At 42.7% G+C, this 12,737-nt stretch overlaps 2 protein-coding genes across 5 annotated transcripts; both read right to left on the reverse strand.

The window, feature by feature from the left end:
• Positions 1-572: 572 nt before the first annotated feature.
• Positions 573-3,863, reverse strand: acp6 (acid phosphatase 6, lysophosphatidic). 2 transcript variants are annotated; one of them, XM_049729104.1, is made up of 11 exons: positions 3,704-3,863; positions 2,670-2,868; positions 2,372-2,500; positions 2,166-2,296; positions 2,009-2,088; positions 1,852-1,939; positions 1,644-1,776; positions 1,403-1,503; positions 1,211-1,303; positions 971-1,136; positions 573-910 (listed from the first exon to the last, which is right to left on the reverse strand). In XM_049729104.1, exons 1-11 carry the CDS (start codon positions 3,826-3,828, stop codon positions 776-778), a joined length of 1,380 nt encoding a protein of 459 aa, XP_049585061.1. In that variant the 5' UTR covers positions 3,829-3,863; the 3' UTR covers positions 573-775. The 2 variants fall into 2 exon arrangements, with proteins under 2 accessions (XP_049585061.1, XP_049585062.1); XM_049729105.2 differs by lacking the exon at positions 3,704-3,863 and adding an exon at positions 3,528-3,672.
• Positions 3,864-4,169: 306 nt separating this feature from the next.
• On the reverse strand, positions 4,170-11,700 carry gja5a (gap junction protein, alpha 5a). Of its 3 annotated transcripts, none has more exons than XM_049729108.2 (2): positions 11,479-11,700; positions 4,170-6,059 (listed from the first exon to the last, which is right to left on the reverse strand). In XM_049729108.2, exon 2 carries the CDS (start codon positions 6,030-6,032, stop codon positions 4,923-4,925), a length of 1,110 nt encoding a protein of 369 aa, XP_049585065.1. In that variant the 5' UTR covers positions 6,033-6,059; positions 11,479-11,700; the 3' UTR covers positions 4,170-4,922. The 3 variants fall into 3 exon arrangements, with proteins under 3 accessions (XP_049585065.1, XP_049585063.1, XP_049585064.1); XM_049729106.2 differs by having other exon boundaries at positions 11,492-11,695; XM_049729107.2 differs by lacking the exon at positions 11,479-11,700 and adding an exon at positions 6,849-11,467.
• Between the last annotated feature and the right edge of the window lie 1,037 nt (positions 11,701-12,737).

Consider the following 12,737-nt stretch of genomic DNA (forward strand, 5'->3'; position numbering starts at 1 on the left):
GTATGTTGTGGCTCAAAGGTCCTGCCCTAGAATATTTTTCTTCTTTACTCAAATCGCTTTTACCAACTAGATGGTAACGCCGTTGTCTGGCAAACACTCTCCATAGGTCTTCAAAAGGTGAGTGATTTTTGCTTTACTTTATTACATGTAAAAATGTTACTTTGAACATTACCTGTGCTGGTAAAGGTTTAATGATGTTCACGTCTGACTTTGGTAATTGTTCTCATTCCAATAAGGTGTCCATTTTGTCTCAGTCAGCATGCTGGATGTCGTGTTTCTTTACTGAAGAATACGGTGAGTCCATTTTGTACTTTTTAAAAAAAAAAAAAAATTATTATAGTAAAATCTCTGAATGTTCTGAACTCCTATTTCCATGTCAGTGTTAATGAAGGTGCACACATACATGGGGCAGCAATTGATGTAGTTCAACTCCCCATAACTGACATGTTCAACTATTTGCATGTGAATCAAATAGGCTTCATTTAGCCTCCACCCATTCAAGACAATCAGTGATTTTTTCCAGGTTCTATATAACCTGAGGAACTAATACTAAAAAGTAAAAGCACTAGGAATTCTCTCGCCACTTGTTTATTAAATACAAACACTGCAATTGACTTATTTTGCACAAGCTCATATATGTATAAAATAGTTCATGCAAGTCTTCCCCTGAGGAATGAAGTGACATTCGGTTTGTCAGAAAAACCTAATAAACTCAACAGTAGTGTTAAATAATATGAACATAATGTGTAAATTGAACAACGGTTGGTGTACGTGTTCAGAGCTTAGATTTGTCGGTTGTACTGTTGCAAAGCGACTGGTAGAGGTCATTCTTGAGCGAGTAGGCCGAAAGCACGTTCTGAAATTCCTGCAGGGGGCAGTAGAGTCCACTGCAGCCAGGAATTAGTTGATCCTGGAGAAAAGAATCATTGGATTAATGTGAACAGCTGAGGGTGGTGTCAGGTGCTCATACCTGGCCCATGTAGGACACTTTGACAAAAGCCTCCTTAGTGCGCCGGTGCTCATGGAGCTCTAGTGTGATGTCTGAAGCGTACGGGGGCCACTTCATGTCATAAATGCCCAGCGCCATCAGGCATGGTATCAATGTGGTGTCATGGGCCGAGTACAAAAACAACTTCCTGTTTGGCAAACGCATTCGGAAAATTTGGTAACATTTCGAAAACACTGCTGTGAAGAAATGTGTATGAGTAACCTGTTTGGCTCTGAAGACGTGCCTTGTAGCTTCTCGTCAATATTGAGTAAGAGCATATGCAGCAGAGGTCCCACGCACAACTGCAAGTTCTCGCTGTCGGACAAAAAAATAAAAATAGCGTGCCATTGTCACGCTGTCCTTGTTTACTCTGATTAAGAGTGATAAGAGTCATTCATTGTTACAATGGCTGACCTCTTGCTGGGTTGGTAACAGTAAAACATCATCTCCACGGCTCTCTGCTCCACTCTGCTTCTCCACGTGGACAGGGCGGGTGGGCACGGCAGCCCGTGAGTCTGACAATAGGCAGACAGACACATACACGTTGTTGCTTGATACACTTAAGTTCACCAAGTTCACATGACAACTTAATTCTCAGAAAAATGACATTAGTTGCATATTAAAGCATTTTTTCTGAATGCTAAGCCAGTATCACCTCTCTGGCGACCATGTCGTCCCTGATGAGGATGAAGTCGACATCCGTTTTGTCGCTGATGCCCAGCTTGCTTCGGATGTTCTTTAGATCAGCCGCGATGTCGGGCAGAAGGGCCACCTCTTTCAAGCGGGGGCTGATGCGCAAACACAGTTTAACGAAAAAATAAACAAGACTAACAACATTCTTATTTTTGTGTCACGGCACAAACCTGCTGAGCATTCTGAGTAGCCGACATCCATGGTAGTTGGGGTACAGAATTTCTGACACTGCATCTGTGGTTAATATTGGAACTATTTCTATGATAAAAAAAGGGGGGGAAAAATGTTGACAAACGAATGATCAATTGCTGTCCTGTGAGCGAGTACCTTTTTGGTTTTGCTGAAAGAGCCCTGCCACCAGGCACCGAGCAGACTCGATCGTCCTTGTAATATTGGTGGATCGCACACTTCACACGGGAAACACCTGATTAGAATCCACCGACTGCATTTACAAGAATGTTGTCTTCATTCAATTCACACTTACTAGACCTCACTGGGGCAGAAGGTCGTACTGAGGAAGGGAACCTCCTGAATGTATCTTCTCCTCAGCCTCTCGCCCAGCTCGTACAGCTGCTCCATGCCCAAAGTGGTCAGCTGACCCGCAAACACGCCGCCCTGATATGGCCGACAAAGAGAGTAACTTAAACACAATGTTAATGTCCATCAAACGTGTCAAAGAAAGCTACTCACACTAAGCGCCTTCTTCCTGTAGCTGTCCTCCAATGGAGATGGAGGTGTGGGCCCGCCATTAAGGTCTGTGACCACATAGTTGATGTGTGTGTGGGCCGGAGGCTCCAACAGGGTGGGTACCCATTGTGCCTTTCATAAAAAAATAAATAAAGATATGTAGGACTTATTATACTGACTCAGTAGGTTGTTAACTATACTTGGTACAATGACGCAGTTGAAGTTTAAACATAAAACAGAGAATTTCATGTGTAATTACAAATTGCACCTCATAATGATTATTTGTATGTTCTTCTTTTACCTCCAACACATCAGGTATGGATTTAAGCGGCGTACGAGCCCCATGTCGAAATAGCACTTGAACCAGTTTGAGCTCGTACTGGGATGCTTTTGAGCCGCCATCCGTGCTCCTCTGCCTCCACCACAACGCCGAACCAAAGGCGATGGAGACTGAGCCGAAGATGCCCACTTTAGTCCAAAGTTTCCTCATGGCCGTAAGTCTGAAGACATTAACATCAAAGATGAGCATATACATGTATGAATGACTCCATTTATTCTCAGATATGCCTGTAGATCAGGTTTGGAGTTCCCACTGAATTGAGCGATATAGCAATGAGTTGTTACAATGGCTTTCCGTGACAATTCCCCTGGGGCTATAGTATTTGGCCTCTCCCTTATGTGAATAGTAAAAAAACGTCATCCATAAGACCTCAAATCAAACCAAGCTTATGTTTTACATAGTGCAATAAGTTATTAATTCATATTTACAGTGACTGGTATTAAGACAAGATAGGTAACAAAAGTGGGTTCTTGGTTTACGACGGTCCGGACTTATTTTTTTTCTTTATAGTTTTGGCCTTGAATTGTTTTCCCATAAACAAATTTACATTAACTACTACGGTAGCTACTAGTTACTTACCTACGTCCAAACTCAGGTTACGTCGGCGGCGTAGTAACGAAACTTCGTCGTAAACAGTGTAATATCACAAAAGGAGGCCTTTGACTTGCTGTGTGTTATTATTTATTATTATTTAACCATCTGTCACAACTTACCATTACTGCGATATAGGTTAGCTTTTGTGGTCAAGGGATGGCCTAACCACCCCTTGACGTTTAATATGACAGCTCAACCACAAGGCAGTAGTTGGTTGCCACTTACCAGCATTTAATGTTGTAGAAAATCGTCAGTTTTGTTACCCGATCGGTTCGTTGTTAGCAGGGCAATTAACAAGATAGATGATGCTAGCACCAGCGCTTTGCAGCCACATAAAACTAAAAAGTCTGGCCAGGAGCATAAAAAGCCGATTCATTTTACTTGCCAAATCGTCTACTTACTCGAGAAGTCGGAGCAAAAACGAAGGCCTTAGCAAGAAGTCACTCCTGCTGCCAGTTGTGGTTAAGAGGCATGCTGGGGAACGTTGAGGAAAAAGTACCGGTAGGTGGCAGATAGAAAACTTCATTTCCCATCAGGCCCGTGTTGCATTCAATGCTGGCTGTCATCTTCATCGTCTGACTGGCTCTAATTTGACGACACGTCCACTTCATGCCAGGCAAGTTCTTTGTTCATCACAGAAGTTAACGATAAGTAGTATTCGTACAATTTATATTTTCTCTTTGACGAAAACACCCCATTGATAACGAAAAATTTAACTTGCGGTTGACACCTTTTTGAAGAAGTTTAGGTCACTGTTTGATATTGAACGCACCATTTCTTTTCTTCTTTCTCTATAGAATTTTACAGGGAACGCGTTCCGGCTTTTCTCTGCCCTCTATTGGTAAGTAGGAATATTACACACAGTAGTAAACAAACTTGATCATTTATTGAAGAAAAAACGGCAGTGAATTGATATATATGTATGAAAATGCATATGGGTATAGAGATGGATGAATGGATTGTTGCTGTAATACTCTAAAACCTAAAATTATATTGAAACATTAGTCTAGCTAATGAATTGATCATTTGTCCAAGTATACTGCATGATATTGCAAAATACGAATAAAGGAAATAAAAATGACTTGTGAACATTAAAAAAAATGCATAGAAACGTACGTATTCTCAACACAAAAGACAAAGAGACAAGGGATAAACGTAATAAGTGCAATTCCGCCACCTGGTGGCCATATATAAAATAGCAGGCATCCGCGTGGGGCCTCTGAAAAGGACTTCTCACGTGAACATTTTCATACAATTTTTGAACACGTGACTTTTCATATATGAACATATGAAGTAATACATCACATAAATCTCATTAAGGCACATCCTTAAAAATACAGTAGAGAAGTCTTTGGAGTGCCTACTCGACCATCAAGTGCAAAATTAAACAACAAAGTCAATTCTTTGTTTCTGTAAATGTGACTGTGGGCGAGCTGTTCAGCACTTCTGCCCGACTGTTGTGTAAATTCACACAAGAACTTCCTCGGCACATGCGATGAAATAGTCTACCGTAGCGCTCCCTGCCCACTATAAAAACGATTCAAGTGCAAACGTCAAGTGTCTGTTGTGTTACCCCGCATGTTGTCATATAGTTCAAAGTGGTTCCTGAGGGTCCAGTGTTTAAATGGCCAGGTCGTCATGTCGTACTCGCCCACTGCTCCCGCTCGTCTTGCTCAGACGACGTTTGTCCCCAGTGTACAGTGCGGGCATAGGGTGGCAGTTATTGGAAAGCCCCTGGGGCGGCGGTGTCCCCTGGTATCTCTGAAGAAAGTCCTCATGGTCTTCCAAGTTGTCCCTGCTGTGGTGGCGCTCGGCCGCCATATTGGCCGAGTTCTGCTGCAGCGCCATCCTGTTACTGAAGGGAACGGGCGCCATGGAGGTCAGGGGGTTGACGCAGCGGCTAAAGTCGGGAGGCGGGGTGCATGGGGCGACCGGGCCGTCAGGCTCCAGCGCCATTGGCGTCACAGCAGGCAGGGTGCGGCGCGCGGCCTTGCGCTGAAGGCAGGCTCTCAGGCTCTTCCAGCCCAGGTAGTAGAGCTCGAGCACGGACAGCGCCAGGGACACGGCAGCCACCACCAGCATGAAAACGATGAAGATGTTCTTCTCTGTGGGCCGCGACATGTAGCAGTTGACCGGGTTCGGGCAGGGCGACGCCGTGCACAGGTACAGTGCCTTGAGGAACACCCCGTAGATCATATACTGTATGGTGATGAAGATGACCTCCATGGCACTGCGGATGAGGATGCTGAGGATGTACGTGTGGAGGAGCGGACCCCTGAGGTGCAGCCGGCTCCGACCCTCCGCCCCCGACTCCATTACGTTCTCCTTCCGCTGCAGGTACTCCTTCTCACCCTCCATCTCTTCCTCGCCGTCCTGCGATCTGGCCTCCCTCTCCTCCTGCTCCCGCCGCCTTCGCTTCTCCTCGGCTCGCACCGTGTGTACGGCGTGGCCCATGTAGATGAGCGACGGCGTGGACACGAAAACGATCTGCAGCACCCAGTAGCGGATGTGTGCGATGGGGAAGGCGCGGTCGTAGCAGACATTGGTGCAACCGGGCTGCTGCGTGTCACACAGAAAGTCGCTCTGCTCGTCGCCCCACGACGACTCGGCCGCCGTGCCCAGCACCAGGATACGGAAGATGAAGAGCACGGTGAGCCACACCTTGCCGACCGACGTGGAGTGCTCCTGGACCTCCTCCAGGACGTTCCCCAAGAAGCTCCAGTCTCCCATCGCGGCTTACGGGCGCCAAGAGCACACCTGACAGGGAAAACAAGATGGAGGCCTTTGAGATTACCAAGCAGCATTTGAGTGATTCCCAAGACCAAGAGTTTTAACGGACCAGAGTAGATATTTCTGGTAACGTGTGTGCGTGTGTATGTTTGTGTGTGAGCGAGTGTGTGTGCGTGTTGATCATCTCCTATAAAAATAGCCACTGCCTGTGAATGGCTTGCTGACTGGACACTGTGGCACGAAAACCATTTTTCCCATCACCACTCCTAGTGGGAGAGGAAGTTCTTGAATCGAGCTAAAGTACACAAAGTGCTTGTTTTAAAAACAAATACAGATCCGTACATTTACTGCTGTGCCATGTCATATTCCAGCATGTGCATGAGTGACCGACACGAGTGGATAAAATGGCGCCAGTGGGCAGGTCGAACGTCAAAGAGTTTGTCCTTTGAATAGCACGTGGATGTGGATGTGGCCTCCAGCAGGCGTCCGTTCCGTTACCGCAGCTTCTATCTCCTCCATCCCCAAAATCGTCCTCAACGCTCCCATGTGGATCTCCCTTTGAGTGCTTTTTCCACTCCAACGTTAGCGAGCGCTTGGCTCGGACCCAAACATGGCGCCTGCGAGGTGGCAATGACCCTATAAGGCAGCTTTGTGGATGACCCCATCATTAGGATGTTGGCAACTCACCTCTCACTCATGCATACATGCTAACAGATAAGAGACGTTTACATGCATCTGAAGCTATTGCTCAACTTGGGAAAGTTGGACAAAACATCCGAATGGCAGCAAACGTATGGAAAAAATGCCGTCGCTTACCGTTCCTCCTCTTTGTGAGCCCTCACTTTCCATTTCTAGCGGTCCACTGTTTATTCCGCCCTACAAGGCTTCGATGGAGGCAGCTGACCACGGTGACTCTGCTTATGTGTGTGTGAGAGAGAAGGTCTAAATGACCATGACCATGTGGCCACACTCCCTCCCTCCACTCTCCATCAGGCTTATATATGGCAATTGGCAAGTGTTGGGCTTTCCATTGCAACATCACAGAGAGAGGAGGAGTAGGAACATGCACGTAGAAAAAAAAGAAGTCAATGAAAGTTACTTGAGATTGAAGATTTGATAATTAAAGGAAACAAATAAGACGTGAAAGATCAGTGATCCCATGGCAGCTGTACATTGGTCAGTAAGGTTTGCCAATATTTTAGTCAGAGAAGACTCATCTAGTTTTTTGTACTTGTGTCCACAATGTTGGAGCGTCGCTACGGCGGCTTGCATCAAGCTGATGAGCTTTAGTGGAAGTGAATCACAAAGAAGTCCTGAGTCTGAGGAAGGGAGTGAGAGTCCGCACGACACAATAGCAGGAGGTTGAGCATGGAACACGCCATGCTTGCTCCTATCAAACAACCACCGGACTTTGTTCTTTTTTGACTTTCTAACAATACACATCATCGACCAACAATTTGAAATGGATTTATCGATGGAACAACCCTTCTCATTTTAAGAACAGTCCTACTCAGAGAAATGTGTTTTTCCACTTATGATGTGGGGGAAAATGCCTTAATTTAATGGGATTAAAATTATTGTAGAGCAAAAATTTACAGGATTTTTTTTTTTTGTCATGGGAGTTAGGTTTTAAGTGATTTGGCAAATTTTTCTAAGGTTATGAGAAAAATGTTTTCAGTCACAAGAAAAAAGTTTTGATTTTACAAGGATGATCTTTTAAATAGTATGACACCACTAAAGGCGCAGAAAATTTTTAATTTTCCGATTAAATAGTTGCCGTCACGTTGTCTTCTTTGGACAGTAAATAAGTTGAGTGAATGAACAGCGCCTCTGCTGGTTGCCACCGTTTTTGCCTTCCACACAATGGACAAATAATCTAGGAATTGACTACCGTTATTTTTAGCCATCTCCTAATTTCCCCAATACAAAAAAGGAATCAAGATGGGCGGCGCTTTAAGAGAAATTCCATTAGATTTCCATCTTAGCTCTTCCTTCTACGTTTTGTTGTAGCATTAATAAGCAGCGATTCATTACTGAGCGACGAGTCTGTGCAGCATCACCGCTGTCACGTCTATTTACAATGTGCTTTGGCAGGCTAATGGAGACATAATGGACGACGGGCACTGATACTCTGGGGTGGGAGTAATGCCACCTTCAAGTGGCACAAACAGACGATGGACGGGACCACACGTTTTTTCCACTCGGCTGCTCTCTCTGCCGCCTTACAGGGAAGTGACACACTTGGCGGTCATGTTGACGCTGCAAATACGCAACATGTTTGGATTGCTTGCGCACGAGATGGGAGCCGGACGAGTTTTTGGAGATACAAACTGTCACTTGCTTGATTTGCTTTTATTTGTTTTGTGCTATGAGACATCAGTTAGGAGGAAACTTCAGATACAGCTTTAGTGAGAAGAGAAATTAACATTTTATAATTTCCCTTACACATATTGTTTCAAAACCAAGCCGGAGTCCCCTCACTGTGGCAGTTTGTGAAGATATAGTGTTTAGTAAGTTAACTAATTGAAGTCGATTTTATATTAATTCGATGGATAATTACCCTTTAATTTAGTGTGACCTTAACCTATGAGACCAAAACCTTGATTTGCTGTATAATAAATAAGGGTGCACAAACTGCACCCTGGTGTGCAAAGTAATATTGGGATACATATCTTCTCAAAGGCCATGTATCACGATATGTAGCGTGACCTTGTACGTGATACGCATTGTATCGTACGGTTGTTGGCAATATCCACCACTAATAATGAATCTGATATAGTTTATTGTAAAAAATAGATTGATTTATTACTTGTGTTTAAAAGTACACGTAAAGTGAATGTTAGGGGGAAAATCATCGCATATTAAATTGCAATCAGGCGGATGTGGGATCTATTGGCTGTCCTTTATAAACTTTCAGGCATCAGTGGAGATGCCATTTGTACATTTTTTTTGGGCCTCTTGTTTAAAGGAACATGTACAGGAACACTGCGATGTGCACTGAGGACAATTGTGTTATGACTTCATGATGAGTGAGAAAAGCTGATTTATTTCCTGCGTTATTTGACAATCTCTAGAGGGAGCCATGAAGTCACATGGTGCAAAGTACAAGTGGATGACAGTCATGCAGTAGCCACCACCTTAGATGGGAAAAAGCTCATGTAGGCTATACAATGCTGTATTTCACATTTATCGAAGGCGTCATGTACATGAAAGACATGCTTTAAACAGGCACGCCTTCAGGGCGGGTTATTCTAGCCTTGTTTATTTTCGGAACTTTCCATAGTTTTGTACTTGTTCAATGTAGTGTCAATCCGGTTGTAAAATATGAAGCTGGCAGCTGCCTGTTGCCGCCTCTGAATAGACAATTCAAACATTTACATTTGTGTTGCGGCTCTAAAATGAAATATGTCAGTAGTGTTGTTACAACGCCGCAACTTCTTTGTGTTGATACTTTGAGATGCAGTGTGCTAAGCAACACACGTGCACGCAATTGAGTGGAGATTTTTGTATAGATATATTGTGGCTGCACACAAATGGCCAATCAAAAATGCTGTTTTATTGTATTTTAGAAACCCCACTGACATGCAGTTTTGTTTTCATGTAAAAGAAAATAATCAAATATATTTTAGGATTTATAATGGTAAAGTCATTTTGGTATTGAAAGTTATGTAAGAATATTTTTTTCTTACAAAATAATACCTTTGTATTACAAAAACATCAAAAATGGAAATACTGGTTACAGTAAAATGAATTGATTTTCAAAATGCTGCACAATGTGTCTTAATATTATTGACTAAATATGAGAATGACCCAAATTAATTTTTGATTAAATTTGTAAAGATAGATTTTTTTAAAGATAGAATTTTATAATAATTAAAAAAAAATGCTTTTAGGGGGTTGTAACAAAGAGCATTATTTTAAATAATTTCTCTGAGGGGGGGAACTGATTTGTTATCTGAGTAAATTACATTACAAGCATGGTGTGGGGGTGGCACCATTGTTTATCTACATGCCGCCTATTATTAACCTTTGACGCGTGCCGGGAGAGATTTCCAGTGTGTACACTTTGCAGCTGTTTAGCAGCTCGGCCGCAAGGGCAGCGGCCATATTTCAGCCAGCAGTACCAAGACGGCCGTCCTCGATGAGTGTGTTTAACTTCAGCTGCCCGGTGGCGCCGTCACTTAGGCGTTATTTCAATTGAGCTACAAAGCACGCCCACCACTGCTGGCTGCACTGAGTCACCTGTTGGCATCACACGCACGGCCCTCGGCGTCCGTATATCAGTGTGGCCCCGCTTCCTTACATGGCTGCCTGTACACACACCACAACAATCTCCTGATGAGATATTGGTTAACTGTGTAGAGGTGTTGGACCTTATTTGGTGACTTGAAGGAATATTCGATCTGGGTTGATCACTGTGGCAATCAGTCAAGATATAATGATACAGTTGCTACACTGACTTATAAATGTCCCAGCTTATGATTTTTCTGCGTTGGTCAGAGTAAAAAAATAAATAAACGGAGAGCGACACTCCGCTCATGCGCTTTTAGTCTTTTATTGAAGGGGACCCAAAAAAAATCTAAATCAAGTTAGAGCCAATAGTCCTTTAAAGTATTAATTTTCATTTATTTTTAAAAAATAGGATGGAAAATTATTGTAAATTTAAAAAAGTTTGGAAAGCATTCAAATTTATCCAAACTTACCTCGCTGGTGCTTGGGGCGGGATAATCTGTTACGATTGTATGTCATTAGACAAGAGCTTGACAAAAACAACTTTATACAATTGATTAAATTTTGATTTTGGCTTCTCTTGATCCTAAAAACATTATGATCAAAGAAAACAGCATGGTGGGTGTGCAAGTTATTGATACGGTAAAAGTACACTGAATGCACCTTCTATCAATAACCAGCTTCACTTTTATATCCCAGTAAATGTAACATCCTTAAATTCAATTAGTTTGGATGTTGCACAGTAAATGAAGTTATTTAAACTGGCGCCTCATTTGTGCAACAGGTTCACATGGACACGGGAAGGTTTAGAAAGAGTCAATTGTGGAGTTATTTACAAAATAAATCACTCAAAGTTCAAAATCAATACATTCATTAATGTTGATATTAGTGTGAAGACCAATTCAACCAATCATACACCTGAAGAAAGTCCTTCATTGAAAATGCAAGAGAAATTGACTCGCACCAAAAAAATCAGTCTTGTATTAAAAAAATATAGAAAGAAAACTTTTCTGACCAAATTCACAAATGTGACGACGTTTTGGAATAAAACAAGTGCTCCATTGTAAAAGTGTCACGCTGGAGTCAGTACTGATGCGTAAAATGATTCACTTTTGCTAGTTTATCATGTCTTAAATTTCATCAAGGCTATCCTAAAAGTAGATTTAAACTTGATAATAAATCTGACAACTTTCCTTGAACGCTCTTTTAGTCGCACCTGTTGGTCTTACCTGCTGTCTGTCGTCTTATTCCCAGGAATGGTGGCCACTTTCTTTTTCTTCATGTGCTTTTGTCGTCTCGGCACCAAAGTCTTCTCCCTCACAGGGGGTATAAGAAGTAAAAGCATGGACGGGGGCATCACACCCACTCGCCCAGTGGCCACCCTAAGGCCCACCCTCTCTTCTTTGCTTCTCTCCTCCTCTTCCTTCAGCCTTAACAACCCCATTTGCCGCGGCACCCTTTTCTCCTTACATCCCCGAAGCTCTATTTTCTGCTGGGAAGCTTTCTGCCGGCAGCAGAAAGGGGAAGTGGGATTGTTTTCTGGGATTAATGGCAATTCCGCTTCCACGGTGGCCTTCCACAGTAGACGTACTTTGAACCTCTTGAAATCTATATCTCTCAAAAAGGAGCCTGTATTTTTAGGGCATTTTCCAAAATGATTCGTCAACCCTAACCGTATATAATGACACCAAAATCTCTTGACCTTTGTAAATTTCAACGTAAGTTTTGTGGTATGTACCAAGAAGAGAAATTTCGGTACACTCTAGCCTTCCAGGCATCACGTAACTTGTGCAACAATGCCCTGTTTGAGAGGAAGTCAAAGTTGGAAGACATTCTAGAAAAATTACTCATGGAATTTGGACGCTTTACGTCTCTACTGGTTTACGCATAAAAATGGCATGACGTCCAGACGCTTGTTGGAATTGTGACGCAAATACGGATACATACAGAATATGTTGTATGGAAAATAAATAGTGCCATCCTAGGTGACAAAAAACCCAAAGAAGAAAAATTATACTTGTGGAGATAATCCGTCATTTTTCATGGTGGTTTTGTAGCCTGGTTTCTTAAATAGCGTCTATTAGGAAAGTACCCTTGATGAATATTTAGTTAATTCGTGAGAATGGCATATTCCGTGATGAAAAGTCACTTATGAAAGTTTGATGGCAGAGGAGATAAGGTTTTTTTTAATGTATTAATAGTGATAGAAAGTAAATAATCTTATGATAACCCCTGGTTGTGAAGCAGCTGTGAAATTTAAGGCATGTGTCATCAAATATATTTTTATTTATCCAAAAATGCTTCCCAAAGGAACAAGTCCCTTTTTTGCCTTGAAGACATTGTACTCTCTTAGAGAAGCTTCCTTTGGTTTGGTTGGGAGGGATAGAAAATGTGACACTTCACACTAATAACCAGTCACTATTCTTGGACTCTGGAACAAATTATTCCAAACTGTCACGATCCTAAAACCTGAAC

Source organism: Syngnathus scovelli, chromosome 8, assembly GCF_024217435.2.
Source record: "Syngnathus scovelli strain Florida chromosome 8, RoL_Ssco_1.2, whole genome shotgun sequence".
NCBI lineage: Eukaryota > Metazoa > Chordata > Actinopteri > Syngnathiformes > Syngnathidae > Syngnathus > Syngnathus scovelli.